This window comes from Camelus bactrianus, chromosome 11 (assembly GCF_048773025.1).
Source record: "Camelus bactrianus isolate YW-2024 breed Bactrian camel chromosome 11, ASM4877302v1, whole genome shotgun sequence".
In the NCBI taxonomy this organism is placed as follows: domain Eukaryota; kingdom Metazoa; phylum Chordata; class Mammalia; order Artiodactyla; family Camelidae; genus Camelus; species Camelus bactrianus.
In genome coordinates this window covers 24,104,966-24,125,735 of record NC_133549.1, presented here as the reverse complement: position 1 = coordinate 24,125,735, position 20,770 = coordinate 24,104,966, and the positions used below count along the sequence as shown (strand labels likewise).

The following is a 20,770-nucleotide window of genomic DNA, read 5'->3' as shown; positions in this document are numbered from 1 at the left end:
ACATTTTTTGCTATTTTTAAATAATGGAAAATGTGTGAACTGTGCCTCTCCTTACTGCCAGGTGCTCCATAACTGTAAATTGTAAAATAACACTTTAGTGAGTAATATTCCTTCTTCAGATCATACATCAAATATATGTCATCTTCATTGTTTAATTGACGCTTTATTCCCCCTATTAAGATACAAGCAGAAATAAATTTCACTTCCTCCCCTGTAGATGCAATTTCATTTCGATCACATGTGTCAGTGGGAGCAATAAAACATCAATTAAGCAATGAATTCCTGACAAATACATGGCATTTGATGCATAATTGCCCCCCTCAAATCTCATTTTCCCCACGGCCAAGGCTTCCTGGACCCTTTAAGTGCCAAGTTTCACCCTTTAAAACCCAGCAGCTTCCTGCCCCTTTCCACCCCAGGATGGGTATCTTGGGGGAGCTGGGCTGGTGGGGCTCTTGTAATCGCAAATTAGTGGCCTTGTTATTCAAATCAGGGAACTGAGTCTCAGGGAGGCAAAAGACTTGCATGACCCCTCCAGACTCTTCCCTCTCCCTTTTGGAATCAGAGCTGATTTTTTTTTTTAACGGAGGTACTGGGGATTGAAACCAGGACCCTGTGCATGTGAAGCATGTGCTATACTGCTGAGTTATACCCTCCCGCATCCACCATACTGACTCTTACCTGCAGGGGCAGGGTAGTTCCATATGCAGAGGAGATAAAGGAAGTGGGGAAGGAAGGAAGGAAGGAAAGAACGAATGAACAAACGAACGAACTTGAGAAAGTCTAGGATGCCTGGGCTTGTTTCTCAGAGAAGGGGGTCTCCCTGGGAGACCCAGAGGCAGGGGGCACCTAGCTGAGGAAGCTGTGCAGAGAGCCTCTCTCTTCACTCCAAGCCCTCTGAGCCTGGGCAACATTCTGCAAACACGTTTGAGGGTCCCCTAGGAGCTGGGCTCTGGGCAGGCCCTGGAGACTGGATGACCCAGGGCGGTACCAGCTTTCAGGCATCCTAGGGACAGCCGTGGGGGTCACGTGCAGTGCCAAGAGACGAATAAACCCAGTGTGGGAGCACGGGAGAGGGGGCGCCTCCCAGCCTGGGGGAGTCAGGGAGGGAGGGACCAATAGAAGAACACAAAGTGGGCGCTTAATAAAGAATATTAAATGGATTTTAAAGATTTGAAGCGGGGTTTACTCCACTCCCAGGAGAGGCAGATGCCTTGGGCTAGAGGCATCTCTGAGGTGAACCTGCTACCTGGCCCGTGGGCTGGGCAAACGGGAATCATACACACTACAAAACCAGCACCCAGGATCCCAAGGATGTTAAAAGTTTGGGGGCCTCTGCCGAGTCCTGGAACCCGACGGTGGCTCCTTTTTCAGCAAAGGCTGTCACAACGGGACTGTGATGTCTGGTGGAGGGGGTTGAGGGTGCAGGGGTGAAATGAAATGTCATTTAAAGGGATGTTTAACTTCCACTCCCTGTTTCTGAAGAGTCATTTTCTGCAGAGACATGAAGAATAATAGGACAAACTTGGTTCATTTTGGCAAATTGCTCCAATTTTCCCACAATCTTGGCCCCCCTCCTCATCACCTGCCCCCACCTCTCTATTTGGGCCACTTAATGCTCTGCATTTGGACCTATTAGAGGCTGTTTGTTTGACTCTGGCCCAAAGGCTAGACTTATTTTCAGGACAGAAGCTGGAAGAAAAACCAATCTGGACATCTAAATCACAGCCAGGACTCATTACATAAATGATATATTTACACAATTGATCCCTTTTCTACTGGGTAATTAATTCGGCATCGGAACTCTTAACGATTTAATTGTCATATGTTTAAACTGAAATGGTTGCCACAAATTTCCAAAGACAAAAAGGAGATTGAGGAGAGGGCCTTCTTTTGTCCTCAGAGTGGGGACAGCATCCCTTGTTTCAACATTGTCACCAAAGCGGGGAGCAGCCAATAGCCTCCAAAAGGGCAAACATGAGAGGACCGGGTGTGTCCTGCTGGATTAGGTCCTTCAAGGGATGCAGGAGCCTGGTATGGAGGAAACTTAAATCCAGAAGCCATAGATTGGGGTCCTGCTTCCACCCACTGAGTAGGACAGTGCTGGTGTTCCAGCCAGACCCCCAGATCCTGCCTGTCTTGCCTGCACTGCGTTGGGTGCTTCTGCGTCCAACCACAAGCACCTGTGATTCTCTTTGGAGGATGGCCTTGGGGCTACTGGAGCCACTTTGCCCAAATGACCAGATTGCTGGAGAGGCTGGGAGTTTTGATTCCCCCGGGGGCAACACTGACCAGACTGCCTGGAGGAGCAGGAAGCTGACAGGCTCAGCATCCTTGCTTCTTACAAGGGCACTCTGTAGCATAACTGTCACTTCGGAGCTCCCCCTTGGGATCGGAACTTGGCCTGACATTGCATGTGGCCAGTCCTCCTTCCCTTCCCCTGCCCCACTTTCTCTTCCCAGGCCCCCTGGGAGCACCATCTTAATCAAACAATCCTCACCTGAAGGTCTGCTTTGGGGAAACCCACCTATCCATGGACGGCTGCTCAGTGACCTTGGCAAGCCTCTTGCCTTTGCTGTCCTCAGAGTCATCACCTGTAAAGTAGACAAAATAGTAACGCCCACTCCAACTGTCACCGACAGCTGGCATTTATGGAGTGTATGCCGGGAACCTCCCATGCAGGCACTTTTCACACATTGTCTTGTTTGATCCCCTCAGCAGCTCCAGGAGGAAGATATTCATGTTATCCCCATTTTACAGATGGGAATATTGAGGCACAGAGCAATCAAGCACTTGGTCCACATTCACATGGCTGGTAAGTGGCAGGGACAGGACTCAAACTCGGGCAGTTTGGTAGCAGAGCCCACCATCTTCACCTCTCCCTCACGCTCTGTGTAGTCCCCCAGCAGGGCTATGATGCAGACTGAAGGAGAAAGTTCTAGAAGCAGTGGGTGAAGTGCAGAGGGCCTGGGTTCACCCCAGGACAAGAGATGCTCACCCTAGCACTTTGTCTCATCTTAGTCCCCAGGGGAGAGAGGGGGTGCTGTCCAGGTCATGGGTCCAGCCATGTCACTACCACCTCTATGCAGACCTCACAGTCTTGTTGGAAGATGCATCAGGATGCCTTCCCTGGCCAAATTCTGCAGCTTCTCCTGCCTGCAAGAGGCTCCTGCATGGCGGGGGAACACCCCTCACCAACACACACGCACAGCTTCCTGGAGTAGTCACGCAGCCTGCTCCCTTGGTGGATTAAAAGCACCTGTGCAACATGAGGGCGTAGAGGCAACACCCCAATGTCATGACCAAGATGTGCTGAGAGAGTAAACAGTCATGAGGTATCTGCACCACCTCAGGCCTCTAAGCTGGGTCAGTAGAGGAGGTGAAGGTGGGGGTTTGATGGGCCAGGGAGCCCTTTGCTTGTTCCACCTACCCAGATTCTCCCTGACCTTCCAAACCCAAGCTAACTGTGAGCTCTGACATCCCAATCTGATAGCTTCATATTTATGAGTATTCTCTTATATACCAGGGACACGGTATAGCACAAGTTTAAGGGCATGGGCTTGAAGTCAGATAATGCATGTGAATCACTGAGCATCATGACCAGCTCTTAGTCTTTAAATACACATGCTACAAACATCTTAGGGAGTGTATTAGTCATGTACACTTCAGTAAGAATCAGTCAAACTCTTGTCAAATTAACAGATAAATAAGAATAATTTCTCAAATCAGCTTAAGCAGAAAAGGGAAGTTTAGCGTAAGGGTACACAGAACCCAAAGACAGAAATGCAGCCAGGCCTCAGGGCGTGAGTGTAACCAGGGATAAGAAAGTGACCAAGGATCAGACCATCTCCTCTCTACTCCAAGCAACCTCTTGCTTCTCTTTCTCCAGACCTGCTTCCTGCACTTCATCATGTGTGTGGCTAGTAAAATATGTCCAAACACTCCCAACCAGTGGACATGGCTCCTGGGGGGAGGGTAGAGCTCAGTGGTAGAGTGCATGCTTGGCATGCTCGAGATCCTGAGTTCAATCCCCAGTACCTCCATTAAAAGTAAATAAATAAACAAATAAACTTACTTACCCCTTCCCCCCCAAAAAACCACACGGCTCCTGGGAATGGAGGATGGAGAGGGAGGGGGCAGGATGATTCCCAGGCAAGGAGGTATCTCAATAAACTGAGGTTCATTTCATGCTGGGAGTGAGAGCATAGGGCCTTGGGCATGAGGAAAGGCGGCAGTGGCTTGTGAAAAGAATGCTGTGCAGTTGTCCCTCAGCATCCACGAGGGATTGATTCCAGGACTCCCCTCAGATATCAAAATTCAAGGATGCTCAGGTCTCATATAATATATATATGGCATAGTATTTGCATATAATCTATGCACATTCTCCATATACTTTCAATTATCTCTAGATTCTTCATAACACGTAATGCAATGTAAATGCTACATAAATAGTTGTAAATATTATGTAAATAGTTGCCAAGAGTGTGGCAAATTCAAATTTTGCTTTTTGGAACTTTCTGGAATTTTTTTCCAAATATTTTCTATCCAACATTGGTTGAACTGCAGGAATCTGCAGGTGCAAAGGCTATAGTTGGAGACTATCTCAGTCCCACCCCTTATGGCTTTGGGTCTTTGGCCAAGTTGGTCAATCTCTGCTTCCTCAAGTTTAATCTTGCAAAAATATGAGGCGATTGAAAGAGATAACATTCATTCAGCACATGCCTAGCATGGCATCTGCCCTGGAGTAGACACCCAGGACATTTTGATGAAAGGGTGATGCAGAAAAATGCCAGTCTTAGGCTAAATGGGAGGGCATAGGAATTCAGTTGAAGCATCCTTCCTAGTTGACCACTAGGCTTCATCTCTAGGTTTGGCAATCCGGAAATTAAATCTACAGTTGACGTTAAACTATGGGGGAGGCTAAAAGCACTAGAATTAGCAAACAAGAGATTTGTTCTATGGTAGTATTTTTTTTTATGTTTGATCTTTAAAAAAAACATACCGTTATCCTGTTTTATTTTTTTAAGTCTAAAATCTTATTTATCTCATATTTCCTAGTTTGTCTTCTCCCTCAGAATGTGAACCCCAGGAGATCAGTACCCTCATAAGTCTTATTCACATCTGCCTCCCCAGGGCATAGGGTAGGGCCTGGCACTTAGAAATACTCAAGAAGTATTAATCTTATTGGAGTGTATGCCCCACGGTGTGACTCATGGTGGCTGTGGAACACCAAGTAGTGATGCCAGAGTGACCTGGTTGAGAAAATAGGGACCAGGTGAAGTTGGACACAGGAACATCCCAAATCAGTGCCGTTTTAGGACATGTATATGTTTGGGCAGAACACAACTGCCTCAAAACTTTGACATTATAATTTATATGCACATATACGGAAATGTACTATTCGGTCATTTGATCAGCACTGTGTTTGAAACTGCAGAACTATTGCTAATCTGAAATAAGTTAGGCTCAGAATATTGTAAGTAAACACTGTTCACTCTATCTTAGTTTTTTCTTGTTCTGATTGGGTTTTTTTTTCTACTCAAGATATATAAACCCAGTGCATTATCACCGCCCTCTGTATCAATCAGCTCTTGCCACATAACAAACCAATCCAAACTCAGTGGCTTAAAATAACGACCATTTATTATCACCATGTATTACTCGAGTTGGTGGATCCAGGCTCAGTTTGATTGTGACTCTGCTTCAAGCCGAATGTCCAGCTGGACGTGGCTCCTCAGCGGGGATTGGGTCCAGGTCTGCTTAGCCTGGGGTCCAAGGGCAAAGGACGACAGCTACCCGGTGGGGAATTCACTTCATCTCTGTGACATAAGAGGGCTCAGTCCACTGTACAAGCACATTTCAAGCCTCTGCTTCCACCATGCCTGCTACCATCCCATTGGCCTAGGCTAATGAGACAGCCAAGCCTGAAGTCAAGGGACGGCCAAGTACACTCACCTGTATCAGGCCACAGCAAGTCCAGGAGCAAGCTTGATCTCAGTGGAGTAAGAAGTAAAATCTTCCCATGGACAACTGACTTATTTTGAACAACAGACTTGTTCTTATTTTGATCTGCCACATCCTCACACCAGGTTTTCCTCTTGTGTTCCCCCAATCATTGTATTTCCTTGATCTGAAGTATGTATACTTTTACACTTCACATTTCTGAAACTGGGATGTGAATGACAATTAGTGTGTACATTTATTGTAGTGGTATCTTGCTTTTTCTTTTGTCTAAAAAGCTGTTATTAAATTGATGATGCATTTCAAGATTGATACTGCCTCAGACTGGTGGAAATTCAGCAATTTATGATTACCCTCCTGGATGGTGCCATCTCGAGCATGTTCAGTAATTCCCTCTCTCTGACTCTTGTGTCAAATTAGTTACCAGGTCCTGTGGCTCTGCCTTCTCAGTGACTCTCAAATCCAGCCCCTCTCTTCCATCCCCAGATCCTCCCCTCAACTGTAGCCATAACCTCCTGCCTGGTCGCCCAGCTGCCAGACTCTCCCTGCTCTCATCCGGCCTCACTCAAATGGCAGGTTTATCTTCATGAACTACCGCTTTGATCCTATAATGCCTTTGCTCCAACACCTTGTCTGGCTCCCCATTGCCACAAGAATATCCCAACTCCCTAGCCTGGCTTTCAGAGTCTCATGACTTGGACCCAATCTGCCTTTACAGTTAACTCTCACTCCTATCTCTCTCCTCACCCACAAACTATGCTCCGCACACAGCAAAGGGGTCAACCCCACCCTGCGTGTGCAAGTCTCTGGGACTCCGCACATGCTGTTCCCTCTACCTGGAATACCCTCTCCTTCTCTCCCATCGGTGCTTGTTGAAATCACCTCCATCTTAAAGACCTGGGTTCAATGCCACCTTCCTCTCCTCCCTGCACTTGCAACTTGACTTTAAGCTATCTGGGGCCCCTGTCTGCCTCCTGCCTTACACAGTAAAGTCGCTGAGAGTAGAGACCACATCTTAATCAAGCTTGTGCCCCTCTGTGGGGAGCTTGACCCATGGTAGTTGCTCAATATGTGTTTGCCAAATTGAATTCAATTTTGCAGCATTCTAGCTACCCCTTGTTGCCGAAAAAGAGCATACACACTCGGGAGTGTCAGTGTGCAAACCACAGATCACAGGGTCCTGCGTACTTCAGGTAATCAGTTTACCTGATCAATCATCATTGCCCTTTGAGAATTTTAGAAAATGCTTACATCTCTCAGAGAGAAATCTTCAGAGCTATTGTTGCTTTTGGATCTTCTATTTAGGGAGAAAACTGGAGCAAACTTATGCGCTGGGATGAATTCCTTCTGGCTGGCATTCCTGAGAGAACCAGCCTTGTGGAAGGTCAGTTTTGAAGTGTGTGAGCACGCGCTCCTCTTCCAAGTCTATCAAACCTACAAGAGTTTTTCAGGGAGGTAAGAAAAGGACACGATAAAATCATAGCGCTTTGGAGCTAGGTCTGTCTAGTATAACCTTTCACTTTGCGAATGAGGAATCAAGGACAACTGAGCTCTAGAGAGGGGACATGACTCAGCCAAGTCACAAAGGTGCCGGTGACAACCAGGACTTACTCGGATCCAAGCTTCAAGCGCCTCCCCTGGGTTATGGAGTGAATGTTTGTGTCCCCACAAATTCATACGTCAAAGCCCTAATCCCTGACAGGATGGAACTAGGAGTGGGGCCTTTGGGGGGTGATTAGGTCATGAGGGTGGAGCCCTCCTGAATGGAGTTAGTGCCCTTATAGGAGACACACAGAGAGAGTTTCTCCTTTCTCCACTTGAGGATATGGTGAAAAGACCATCATAAAGCAGAGAGAGAGAGTCTTGCTAGGAACCTGATCTCAGACTTCCAGCCTCCAGAAGTGTGAGATATAAATAAGTGTCTGCAGTTTAAGACACTCAGTCTATGGTATGTTTGTTAGGGCAACCTGAAATGAGTAAGACACCCTGTCACCTCCCTCCTGCCCTCTGTCCCTCTGCAGACATATCCACAGCAGGGACTAGGCAGATATCCTGCTGAGCACACCTCACCCCCATCCCATTACTGTCCTGAGAGGTGGGCAGGATCATTGCTGTCATTCAGTGAGGAAACTGAGACTTAAACAGGGAGGTAAACAGCTTACAAAAATTCACACAGCCCTTAAGTAGCCAATTTGGGACCTGCAGCCAGGGCTGTGTGATTCCCAACTACTTATTTGATGTTTCAACTGAATTCCTATGCCCTCTCAAGCCTGTTGACCTACAACAAGATGAGACAGTTTTCTTCTGTGACCTCTCAGAAGAACTCTGGGCCCTGTGTGAAGACCTCAGCTCAATCTGGTCTGACTCACAGCAGTTGAGGACCTGGGACTAATTTCTAATACGTGGATTTGAGCCAAGTTGTCAGGGAGGGTAAAGGCTTGGCAAACCGGTTGAGGAGGAGGAAGGCAAGTTGCTTAATTTTTCTGAGACTTCATATCTTTGTTTTATTTTCTGAAAGGGAATGATAAGTATCTCTGACAATAAAGCCATGAGGAAGATGTGGGAGGTTAAGTGGGAAAGTGCTTTTCAAAGTGCAGCACATATTTAAGGCCTGGTTGGGATGACCTACTCAGTTCTGGGTATACAGGGTCTCCTGCGGGACCCTCAGCTCTGACCCTACCCAGATCCTCACTTCCTTGTTGCCATGGACTAAACTGTGGCCCCACCAAATTCGTACATGGAAACCCTAACCCCCAATGCAATCATATTTGGAGATGGGGCTTTGGGGAGGTAATTAGATCATGATGGGATTAGTGCCCTTATAAGATGAGACATGAGACCTCTCTCTGCCATGTGAGGATACATACAGCAAGGAGGCAGCTGTCTGCAAACCAGGAAGAGAGCTCCCACCAGACACCAAATCTGCCAGCACCTTGAAATTGGACATCCCAGATTTTGTCCCTCCCTCTAATGACAAATCCTTCAACTTGTTCAAGTGATCTTTCCAGAACCTACATCTGATCAGACCCTCTTGCTTCCTGTTGAAAAAATACTTCCACGGATTTTCAGTTGTTCTGAGCATGCCACCTTCACGTGGCAGGAAAGAACTGATGGTTCAGGGAGAATGGGTCATTCCTCAGGCACTGAATAAGGAGCACAGACTCCAAGAACATCGGAGCTGGAAGGAAGGCATCCAGGATAACAGCCCCCCTGTGGACCATGGGCACCATCAAGAAGCTCAGCTCAGATGACACCACTGAGGGCTGAGAGGGCAAGGTTACTCCCTCTGATGTGGGGAGAGAGATTCTCACATGCAGGAGGCTGAGCCAATGGTCCCTGTGTCCCTCACTCCCTGCCCAGCCACCAGCAGAAATAGGAATGGAGTGGGGAGAGTCGAGGAAAGGAATTGAGATATCATTCAAGTATCACACAATCTACCCATTTAAATCAGATTTAGTATAGTCACTGAATTGGCCAACCACCATCATAACCAATTTTAGAACATTTTTATCCTGCCCCAAAGAAACCCTGTACCCATTAGCAGTCACTCTCCATTTGTCCTCAATCCCCCAGCCCTAGGTAACCATTAATCTGTTCTCTGTCTCTGTGAAGGTGCCTATTGTGGCAATGTTTCATATAAATGTAACCATACAATATGTGGTCCTTTTATGTCTGGCTTCTTTCCCTTAGCATAATGCTTTCAAGGGTTCCTCCATACTGTAGCATATTTCAGTACTTCATTTCTTTTCGTTGGTGAATAATATTCCACTTTCTTTATTCATTCCTGGGATGTGGGTTTTTTTTTTTTTTTTTTTTTTTTAGGTTAAGAATCCCCCTGGAACTTAATGAATCCAAAACTGATTGGCTTTTCCCCTCAGGAAAGTGCTAAACGCGCAGCCACTCTCAGGACACTGTATGTGACTCAGGATGCATTTATGATCAAGGACAGCATGGCTATGACCCATCTCCAAGCACTGTGCGTTTTCTCAGAGTCCCAGTCATTGGCCAAAGGGAGGGGTCTTTGGCTGAATTCCTGGCAGCACTGGAACAGACGGGAGAGAACTTTCAGGGAAGAGCGCCAGAGCACGTGTAGCCTGGGGTAGTTTCCTCAGGATCACAACAGCAGGTTTTCGTCCATTCTGCCTACAGATCAAGGACCTGCAGGTCAGGAGAGCTTGGTGTTAAAAATGCCACCTTCAGGACCAGTGCAACTCCTGGCTATGTTAATTGTGGGGAGGCTCCACGCCTGGGGGCTTTGCAGTGTTGGCTAGAAGCCTAAACAGTCCTCCCATTCCACAGATAAGCATCCCAGGAATCTGTTCCAAGAAGGACCCTGTGGAGGGAAGCAGAAGTTTTAGAGAGTATTTAAATGCTCCCCTCCTCAGGGGACTCACTACTTGGTGACTTGTATGTGTTCACATGTGTGGTGGGGGTGGGGAGGCAGGTGCCATTCTAAGCACCCTTTGCCAAACATCATTCTTCTGGGTAAAAGATGGGTGTTAGTCACTAGCGTCTCCAGGCCTCCTTTCCCTCTTGGCTAACTGTCCCACTGTGGAGTCCTTGTCCTGCTGGGGAGTGCTGCCCTGCACAGCCCATCTGCCTTGGATCAGCTTGGGAGGGGCCTCTCCAGTGGTCCTGGTGCTGGGGCTCCTTTAGGTGTTGTAAAATGTGTCATCAAAAGACAAGTTCTCATTAAACCTTTTAAAACTGCTCTTGGGTATGAACAGACTATCTGAAGGACCCTAAGCAACTAGGTGAATCCTCTGCAGTGGGAACTGTGAACTCATTCATTCATTCATTCACTCAGGCATTCAGGCATTAACAAGGATAACTGAGGATCACTGGCTGGCCGACTGTGCGCTGAGTCCTGGGAAGAGGAATGCGATAGCCCTGCTGCCCTCCACCCTTCCAGCAGCTCACATCTAGCCTGCAGTCAGGATGGAAACCTGTGGGATCAGTTACAAGCCAGAGCATAAAATGAGCCCTAAAACAGGGTCAGGAAAGGAGGGGAGGAGGGTGGGAAGCAGGACAGAGCATTCCCAGTGGTGGCCAGGTAAAGATCAACAGACATCTTCAAGTGTTTCACTTCTTGCTTCTCCCGGATTCCAGAGAAAAAGTGCTTCTGTTCTCAAGCCAAAGCTGGGATGGGTAAGACAGTGGTGGTGGTGGTGGTGGGGGGGGGGGTTAAACGCTTTTTGTGCCCCGGCTGTGGTTTCTCCCGCGAAGCCAGCAGGTTCGGTTTAGAGGATGTCCCATAGAGGGCGCTGTTTGCCTGACTTTGAACGGAATAGTGGGCGCGAGTAAAGAGAGTCAACACCCCTCGCCAGGGGGCGAGTGAAGGGCTGTGTTCGCGCCTGGGGCCCCATATCCACGAGTTTTCTCGAAGCGGAAGGTAGAGAAAGATTTAATATCTGCTCCTGGCTGTTCAAATCCAGCATCCTTGAAACTTAAAGGATGGGCTGGGGTGCAGATACCCGAGCATCTCCTGTGCCTAGTAGAAGCGTGCACACACCTGTGCCCCCTACGAGGGAAGACACGGGAGAACTTGGGACAAGAAAGAGTGTGGCTCGGGTAGCGGCGCCGCAAGGTGCAGGGATGGCTGTCCGGGAAGACTCTTCTTCGCCAGCCTACACACCTTTCCAACTGGGTCTAGTCACCAGTTGCAATCAGCCAACAGTCCACTTGCCCAGCCAGAACTTTACGGTGACGTCTGCCGAACGCTGCTTTTCCCCGGGAGACGAGCAGTTTTTCTGCTTGTCTCAGCTTAAAGGCGGCTCTATGCGTCAGAACTTTGGCCAAGTTTGCACGCGTCTGCCTCGGACGGGAGAGCTCCCACAATGCGCGCGCGCACACGCGGGGGCCTCTCCATCACATCCTCTGCTGCGTGGCGGGTAGGTGCTGGCGATGCCCGCCGAACTTGTTTGGACAGGCGCATCGAGCTATTTCTGCGTCGGGGAGAAAATGACTTCTGGGTGTCCAGCACTGGTTGGGTGACATTGGCCAGGTCTCCTCCTCTCCGGAAGCCTGTTCTCATCTCTAAAATCCGAGTGTGAGATCCATCCTGCTCGAGTCTCAGGTCTGTAATTGGTTCCAAGTCAGATTTTGGATGGAATAGCATTTTACATGCCAGTAAAGCCCTGTACAAACTCAAGGGAGTAATGATAATGAAAATAATTGTTTAAGGAAGCACCATTTACAATGCTCTCAGGTTCCCAAAGCAAATATAGGACTCACTCCTGTAGGTGAATGTTTGCTGAAAGAAGTATTAAATGTGCCCTTCGAGATCTGGTGGGGGAGAGTCTGAAGCACCACGTCAGAAAATAAAACATACCCACTTCTCAACAGGGTAACCAAAGCGTTGGCATCTTTCAGTGCAGTACAGCCTTGAATTAGGTGAGGGCCCGATCTAACGGAAAAAAAAAAAAAAGACGGAAAGGAAGGGGCATGAAAAGACCTCGGATGTAAAGAAGCTCATAGTGGGTGGAGGGGCGTGATGGCTACTTTGCCACCTTTCTCTGACCAGGAAGCTGTCTCTTGGGAAGAGATCCCACAAACAATTCTGATTCATTTGATGCTTAAAGTCTTAAACGCCTGCCTTCCGGCTTTCTTGTGCAATTTGGGGACTTGTCTTTAAAGTCGATGGCGTAGAGTAATCTTCCGCCCAGCTGAGCGGTCCAGCAGGGTCCTCTAGGGACTTGACCTCGGTCAGGCCATGCTGCGGTGCCAAGGCCGCCCCGGAGGAAGGTACGCCGCAGTACCTTCGGTTCACATCGCCCCTATTACAACATTAGGCAGCTCCAAACGCCGGCCGGAGAGACTTCCCAGGAGAAAGTGCAGTCTTCGGGGCCGCGGGCTTAGAGTTAATCTCCAAGCTTCGGGCCCGGGCGGCCAGAGCAGAGGAATGACCTTACGAGCGTAGCCGTCGGTGCTGGGACGCCACTGCCCCATCACCCTACTGAGTGACGCGCGGGCGTCAGCCTGTTCTGCGCGCACACGTGGGTGCGCAGAGACGCACAACCACCTGCTCTCTGGGGGGAAGACTCACTCTCCGGTTTCTCAAGGCCAAAGGCCAAGGCCACGCGGATTCCTGAGACCGCTGATGCAGTGCAAGGCTTTACACCCCGATTCCTTTCCTATCGACTAGACGGTGGGTGGGGAACCCAAATCCCCTTCTTCCTGGTAGCGCCCTTAGCACGCTTTAGGGAAAATGCTGAAGTCGCTGGACCCCAAATGGTAGAAAAGTTTTGAGTTCGCGGCGGGCCGGAGGTCGCGTCCTGCCTCCTGGGCTGGCGCTGCGTGGCTCTCCAGCTGCGTGGGGGCCGCGGGCCCCTGCCAAGCCCCTGGGGGCGGGGGAGAGGCAGCTGCGAGCGCGGATAACCCCGAGGTGACCCGGGCGGGCCTGGCCCGCCCCTTCCCCCTCCCGCAGGCCAGGCGGCTGGAATCGGGTCTCCGAGCTGCAGGGGGGAGAGGGAGGCGCGGGCTCCGGGCGCCGAGGCTGTCAGTGCGCTCCGGCCGGGGGCGCCGCCGGCTCCGCGTCCTTCGCTCGCCTCCTGCGCTCGCCAGAGCGCTCCGAGTGCCTCTTTAGCGGGAGCCAATATCCTTTTGTGCTAATAGGCTTGTCCTCATTTGCTGCCTAATTGGACTATATAAAGCCAATAACAGGCGGGCTCTTATAGCCCGAAGCCAAAGCGCCAAAATCCGAGGGAAGGCGAGGAGGGGGCGGTGGCGGAGGCGGCTGCGGGGCCCAGGCTCGGCTGCGCCTTCGCCTGCCTAATCCCATTTGCCATTGTACGCGCCCAATCGCCGTATACTCCCCGCATTTAACTTGGATGACATTTTGATTTCATCATTAGCATCCGGCGCCGGATTGACGCAGCCCCAAGCCGGGGGACTGCTCTTGCCGCCTCCTCCCCGGGAGCTGCAGCCGCCGCTGAGCCGCCTCGCTCCCTCCGTGCCGCTGCAGGGCCGCTCCCCGCCCCTCAGCACCCCTCCCCCATGCAAGCCCGCCCTGGCCGGGTCCTCACCCCGCCCTCCCGCCGCTGGATTTGCGCCCGGGGCGGCCCCCGACTTTGCGCCCCGTAGTTGAGTTCCGTTTATGGTCTGATTTCCGGCGCCCGTCTGCTCGCCCGGCCGCCCGCCTGTCCCGCTCCCTCCCTCCCGGAGACCCGGAGGAGAGGGGACCATGCCGGAGCCCGGGCCGGACGCCCCCGGCACAGCTAGCTCGCAGCCTCCGCCGCCGCCGCCCCCGCCTCCCGCGCCTAAGGAGTCTCCGTTCTCCATCAAGAACCTACTCAACGGAGACCACCACCGGCCGCCCCCTAAGCCGCAGCCGCCCTCACGGACTCTCTTCGCTCCAGCCTCGGCCGCTGCAGCCGCCGCCGCAGCCGCTGCTGCTGCGGCCAAGGGGGCCTTGGAGGGCGCCGCGGGCTTCGCGCTCTCGCAGGTGGGCGACCTGGCTTTCCCTCGCTTTGAGATCCCGGCGCAGAGGTTTGCCCTGCCTGCGCACTACCTGGAGCGTTCCCCGGCCTGGTGGTACCCCTACACCCTGACCCCCGCCGGCGGTCACCTCCCGCGACCTGAAGGTACCGACCTCTCTTTGAACTTTCGTTGTCCTCCCCTCGCGCTTGTCCCATCCCCGTCCGCGCTGCCTCCCTCCGCAGCCCTGGCATCCCTGCACCCTCAAACGCGCTGTTTGACCAACTTCCTTCGTCCCCTGGCTTGCAACTCTTGCCCGCACGCTCTGTTGCGCTGCCTGGAAATCCAATCCCACTTGGTGAGAAAAGAAGTTGGAGTTGGAGCCCGGGGCGCGGCGCTTACCGGGAAAAGTGGCCTCGGGCATGAAGGGGGAGGCTTCAGGCGACTGGGACTGGGGACCTGGCCTGGATGGAGGGAGTGATCCAGGCGGCCCCAAGCTGGAGGCGAATCTCTCCGCTGGCCCCTGGCTGGGAAGCTCAGGGAAAGAAAGGAACCGGCGGTGCTGCCACCATCCGGGTCTCTCTAGGCAGTCCTCGGGAGAAGGTTGGACCCCAGGACGCGGCGCCCCTCTTCTGGCCCAGCCGGGAAGGAAGAGGCCCGCGGGAATGGTGAAGCCTCGAGGCTTGGGGCCCGGAGGCGGGCGCGGGTTGAGCCTACGGCCCCCAGGCTCCAGGCCTCGCTGAAGGCTGTGTCCATGTGCGTGTGTGTGCGTCCGTCTGTCTGTCTCTCTCCAGCCTCGGAGAAGGCCCTCCTGCGAGACTCCTCCCCCGCCTCGGGCACCGACCGCGACTCCCCCGAGCCGCTGCTTAAGGCCGACCCCGACCACAAGGAGCTGGACTCCAAGAGCCCGGACGAGATCATTCTGGAGGAAAGCGACTCAGAGGAAGGCAAGAAGGAGAGCGAGGCGGCGCCGGGCGCTGCTGGGGCGAGCGTGGGGGCGGCGGCGGCGACGCCGGGCGCCGAGGACTGGAAGAAGGGCGCAGAGAGCCCCGAGAAGAAGCCCGCGTGCCGCAAGAAGAAGACGCGCACGGTCTTCTCGCGCAGCCAGGTCTTCCAGCTCGAGTCCACCTTCGACATGAAGCGCTACCTGAGCAGCTCGGAGCGCGCCGGCTTGGCCGCGTCGCTGCACCTGACCGAGACGCAGGTCAAGATCTGGTTCCAGAATCGCCGCAACAAGTGGAAGCGGCAGCTGGCGGCCGAGCTGGAGGCGGCCAACCTGAGCCATGCCGCGGCGCAGCGCATCGTGCGGGTGCCCATCCTCTACCACGAGAACTCGACGGCTGAGGGCGCGGCGGCCGCGGCCGCGGGGGCCCCGGTACCCGTCAGCCAGCCACTGCTCACCTTCCCGCACCCCGTGTACTACTCGCACCCGGTGGTCTCATCCGTGCCGCTGCTACGGCCCGTCTGAGGCCCGAGAGGGGAGGAGGAGGGAGCGCCCAGCCCCCTTCCCAGACCCCGGAGGAGACTGGGCCGGGCCGAGGGCGCCGAGAGGTCCAGCGGCCTTCGGGACCCGGGGCTTCAGCGCGCTGCCCCGGCCTCCCCTCCCCCAATCGGTAGCGTTTTGTAAGTATTTGCAAAGCATTTTCGTGCAATTCACCTCTAATGGATTTGAGGCGCTTCCCCTCTTACTTTTGGTTTTGGTTTATATTAAGAAAAAGCAGGAGAAAGACAAAATTCCCAGGTCAAATATTTCGGCTGAAAGTTTTGGTAAAATGTGCACCGCCCCCCCGCCAAATTTGCATTGCGCTGTGGCTTTTGGTTTTATTTTTATAGAAGGAAAGTAAGCACAGAACCTGAGCCCCTCTGATTTATTCATTTTCTATAGAACTATTTTCAGAAGTCGAGAGAGAGAGAGAGAGAGAGAGAGAGAGAGAGAGAGAGAGAGAGAGAGAGAGAGAGGAGAGAGAGAATTCACATTGTAGTACTTTTATTTCTGGATTTCTGGGTGTGGTTCTTCCTTTCCATTCCCAATAAATTACTTCCGAATTTTCAGAATCTGAGTAGCCTCTCATAAGGACTTCCACTCAGGCCACTTTCCTCTCTGCCACAGAGGTCTGTCGCAGTTGATCTCTTCATCTTTCCCTTTTTGTGGCCAAAAAATTCTCCAAGTATTTACAGGCAAAAGACAAGGCAGCCCCAAATCAGACTTCTGATTATTGAAACAGCTCCACATCTGGCCTGGTGTGAATGGTCTTATTTATTAGTAGCACATACTGCGAGAATTTCATTTGTTGGTAAATTATTATTAATATTACTATTAATACCTTGTGCCCTATTTTAAGAGTGATTTCAATATCTTAAAAAATAAACAGTTTTTTATCCTCTCCCCCTACCTTTTTGTTCTGCAGTAATTGTACTTTTGACCTGTGCAATATTGTACAGAATTTCCTGAGAACCCTGCTTCTTCGTCCGCAGAGAGAAGCAGATGTTTTCAATGTATAATCCTGGTCATTTGTTTAGGAGGAGAAAATTAAGGGGAAAGGGGGGAAGGAAGGAAACAAGGATAGCTAGCAATGCTCAAAGAAGTAAGACGTGCATACTGGAGCGCTTTAAGTGAAGGACAATCAATTTAGGAGAATTTTAACTTATTTGATAAATGTACAGATTTCTTGTAAAGTTCACCCTCAACTCCTCAGGGCTCCTTGCTCTGCCACCCAATCTATTTTCTTTCTGTCGGCTACACCTGTTGTTCTGCGATAGTTTGTCCCCCCCCCCCATCTCCCTCACCTCTGCCCAGATACAGTCCCTTTTTAAGAAAAAGAGAAAAAGAATCACAAAATATTGTTACATTTAATGTTGTCGTGAAATGGAATTAATTAAAAAGAAAAGAAAAGCGAAGCACTTCGTGTTGCCAGAGTGTTTAACTTTGGACGATTTTCCCCAGAGCAGGTGTCTCCGAACTCTTTCCTGCCTCGCTCTCTGGCTACCTCTGCACTGGCCGAGTCAGACCTGGATGCACATCCCTATCATCCAGGAGGCGGCGGAGATAGAGGCGGCTTTGTTCGCGACCAGACCCGCTCTCTCCTCAGTACCTTACGCTTCCTGAAACTCCCTTCGAGCAAGGGAAGAATGCGGGGCGGAAGGGGTGAGGACCTGGGCTTATCTATTTCGCAGAATTGAGCGCAGCGACAGCCGCGGGCTCAGAGACGGCTGGTATTTCCGATCGCAGGGTCGCAGCCTCGCATTCCGTTCCCAGGCCGCGGGTCCTTCAGGAGCCACGAGCTTCTGGACAGAATATCCCTGGGGTGGCCTCCGGCTGCCTCTCGGGTGGGGGGCGGGAAGAAGGGGATGAACTTAATGTTTAGCTGCGGCCAGAGGCGGATCGCGACGTCCAGCTGGGAGAAGCCAGGCCGCGAGAGGGCGACCCAGGGAGGTCAAACAGCCCTAGGGACAGCGGCTCCCAGCTTCGGGACTGGGAAGCCTCCGCAGACCTGGAGGAACTGGCTCCTGGGGCGGCTCGGGTGTGGGTGCGGTCCTGGTGTGCCCAGTGCCGGGGAACAGAGGACACCTGACTGCGCCAGCGGCAACAGAGAGGACTTTGTCTCAACCCTGCCAGGACCTTTTCTGTCCATCGCGCTGAGCGCCTCACGGGCACACGGTTTCTCTGGGTCCCCCACCCTAATCTTGGCCGCCGCCGAGAAGTGAAAAGCTAGCGGTTCCCAGGCGCCGGCCAGATACTCGGCCTCCGCGCTGCTGGTGGGCGGCCTGCGGGGCGCGGCGGCCCGGGAGCTGCTCGCGAGCGCGGGTCTGGCGGGCGGAAGCAGGTGCTTGAGCGCGCCTAGCCAACGCAGCGCGGTTCCCTGCATGGGGTCTGCTCGCCCAACTCTTGGTAGGGCACATCGGAAGCTGGGGAGCCAGAAGGGGGAGATGAGGAACCCAGAGACGGTGACGATCCGATGAGCACTAAGCGGGCGCGTCCGCTGGGGAGCGCCTGCACGTGCGCCCATTCCTTCTTTCAGAGCTTTACAGTTGCTCAGACCCAATCCACACAATTGATTCTGCTATGGCTGAAACATCGAGTATCGTTTTCTATTATGGGAAACTGCCTCCAAATAAACTGGCACGCGTATTTATGGCAAAATTTAGCCTGGACCTCAGTGAAGATAGATCTCCCTTTATTTCCCTCTGGTTTGGAATAAAAACGAGGGCATGTGTTGCAAATGAAAAATAAACAGAAATTCGGGGTCCAAATATGTTGTTCCTTGTGTTACCTGCAAACATAGTGATGCCTTTTACTGTTGGCAATACTAACTGCAGGACAGGCCAATAACAGCTCATTAAAAATAATGTTGCAATAGCAAACACGTTCTTAGATTTTACAGCCAGAACACGATGTTACCAAATGCCAAGAAAATACTTCTTTATTTGTGTTTGGATTCTCGAAAACGGTTCTTGACTGACGCGGTCTTTACAAAGTCGAGAAATAACTGGTTCTTTACAGGCACAGTTTATCCTTTGTCCTGCTCCCGCGGTCTCCCTTTGGGAACCCTGCTGCTCTAGGTCGGTGCGTCCCTCCCAGGAGTCAAGGTGCACACCCTGGGGGAGGAAGGTGTCTCCGCAGTTGCCTGGGACTGGTGACTGTGTAAGGCTAGAAGCCTGCCCAGGCAGGAAACGTCCACTTTGGTCCTGTCCAGTGGGGGTCGTGGTATTTCTCACAATACGAGAGAAGCAGTTGAGCAGGGATGCAGAGGAGGGGGGAGGGCGGGGAAGGGATGAGGACTGAGAGCGCGGAAGCTGTTCCCTGAGCATGAAGCACCCTAGGCTGGACTGCAAGCTTTCGTTTTTTGGAGAGGCCAAGACAGAGCTTGGTGGAAGTCACATCCAGAGGGCTAGTCTGGGGTCATGTTCTTCCCCCACATAGAACGTTTCCCTAGGCGCTGCCTCTGCAGGGATTGCCAGGCGCTGCTGGAGACACTCACCAGAGGGGCTCTTTGGGGGGAGTGAGGGTCCTTCCATGCAGCTCCTCCAAGACAGTCTATCATGGGAAGCCAGGGCAGCCAGTGTCCCCTACCCTAGGACACTGAGCTGACATCCCTGATTTTATTCTTTCATCTTGCCTCCCTTCAGATCGTGGAGCCGCATCTCCTCTCCTAACTTCGGATCCTTCCCTACAGCCCCTCTCCAATTAATCTTCAAGTCAATTCAATGACATCAGCTTCCTGGCTTAATCCTTTCTGCATCACCCAAATATATAAATATATAGTTATACACACACACACACACACACACAACATACAGGATACGCTCCCCCCAACCCCCCACCACACACACACTTTAGTTAGACCTTCTAATAGACACTATATCCAGGGGCTCCCAGTATCCCACCTGTATAAGTTTAGCATCACATATGCATAGTGATCACATAGCATTGCAGCAGCACAGAAACCCACACCTTATTCTGTGTGACCCCCGGCAGCTGGTTTTCTCTGATGGCCCCAGGCTAAGGCAAGCTGGGAAGAATCTTGTGGAAATGTTTGGGCAGGGAGCAAGGTGTCGCTCCTACCACTTCTGCACGGAGCTTGAAATCCTCTGGGCAGAGATGCCTCATGTTCCCTCCTCACAAGCCACCTGGGGCAGACTGTGGGAGCTACCAACATCCCACTGCAGACCCCCATCCTCCTATGGGCCAGGACCTCACTCGGATCCGGGGTCCCCACAGTGCTGGGCTCTGCAGTTCTGAGCGTGCCCAGGAGCACCTCCAGGCCCTGGGAGACCAGAGAGCCAGCTCTCCAGCTGTTTCTGTTGGCAACACAGATGTATTTCTTTTATTTGGTAGTAAATAGAGCGGGTGTGTGTACATCAAACAAGAGCAAGACAGATATAAACTGCCCCCCCCGCCACTGGGCACCCATTCTGAGCCAGGACGTCCCCTTAGCAGGCTCCTGGCACGCCAGAGCCCGAGACCACGCTGCGAGAATCCCAGAGCTCTCTCTTTTCCTCCCTTCCAGAGTGCGCGCTGGAGGGTAGCTCGAGGAGAAAGAGGAAGAGGCAGGAAGGTCGGTGGGATTTGCTTTCTCTTCTACAAGCGCACGCTGGATCAGCTAGGGCATGGGCGATGGGAGTGGGGGTCACAGCAGTAGGGGCCCACGGGGCGGCGCAGCCTTTGGCGAGGGCTGGAGTTGTTGGGCTGCCTGGGCCGGGGCCAAGCACTCCGGCTTCCATCCTTCTTTGCGCGCCGGGCACCTGAACTTCCCTAGAGAGGCCCTGCGGGGTGCAAAGACGTTGCTGAGCACGCCCTGCCCGCCTAACAGACTCCTTCTTGCCCCACCTCTCGCGCTTGTCCACGCCCCGAGCCCTGTGACCCATCCAGGAGGCTTCTTCCCCTTAGCGATCC

At 52.2% G+C, this 20,770-nt stretch overlaps 2 protein-coding genes across 2 annotated transcripts in view; both read left to right on the top strand.

The window, feature by feature from the left end:
- Window positions 1-13,821: 13,821 nt before the first annotated feature.
- HMX3 (H6 family homeobox 3) lies at window positions 13,822-17,274 on the top strand. The gene is made up of 2 exons (XM_045515376.2): window positions 13,822-14,543; window positions 15,171-17,274. Exons 1-2 carry the CDS (start codon window positions 14,144-14,146, stop codon window positions 15,842-15,844), a joined length of 1,074 nt encoding a protein of 357 aa, XP_045371332.2. The 5' UTR covers window positions 13,822-14,143; the 3' UTR covers window positions 15,845-17,274.
- A 3,019-nt stretch (window positions 17,275-20,293) lies between these two features.
- The window catches only part of HMX2 (H6 family homeobox 2), an 8,363-nt gene continuing 7,886 nt past the window's right edge, over window positions 20,294-20,770 (top strand). The window contains exon 1 of the mRNA XM_074373441.1: window positions 20,294-20,432. The gene's annotated coding sequence lies outside the window, so the exon portion shown is untranslated. The remainder of the gene's footprint in view (window positions 20,433-20,770) is intronic.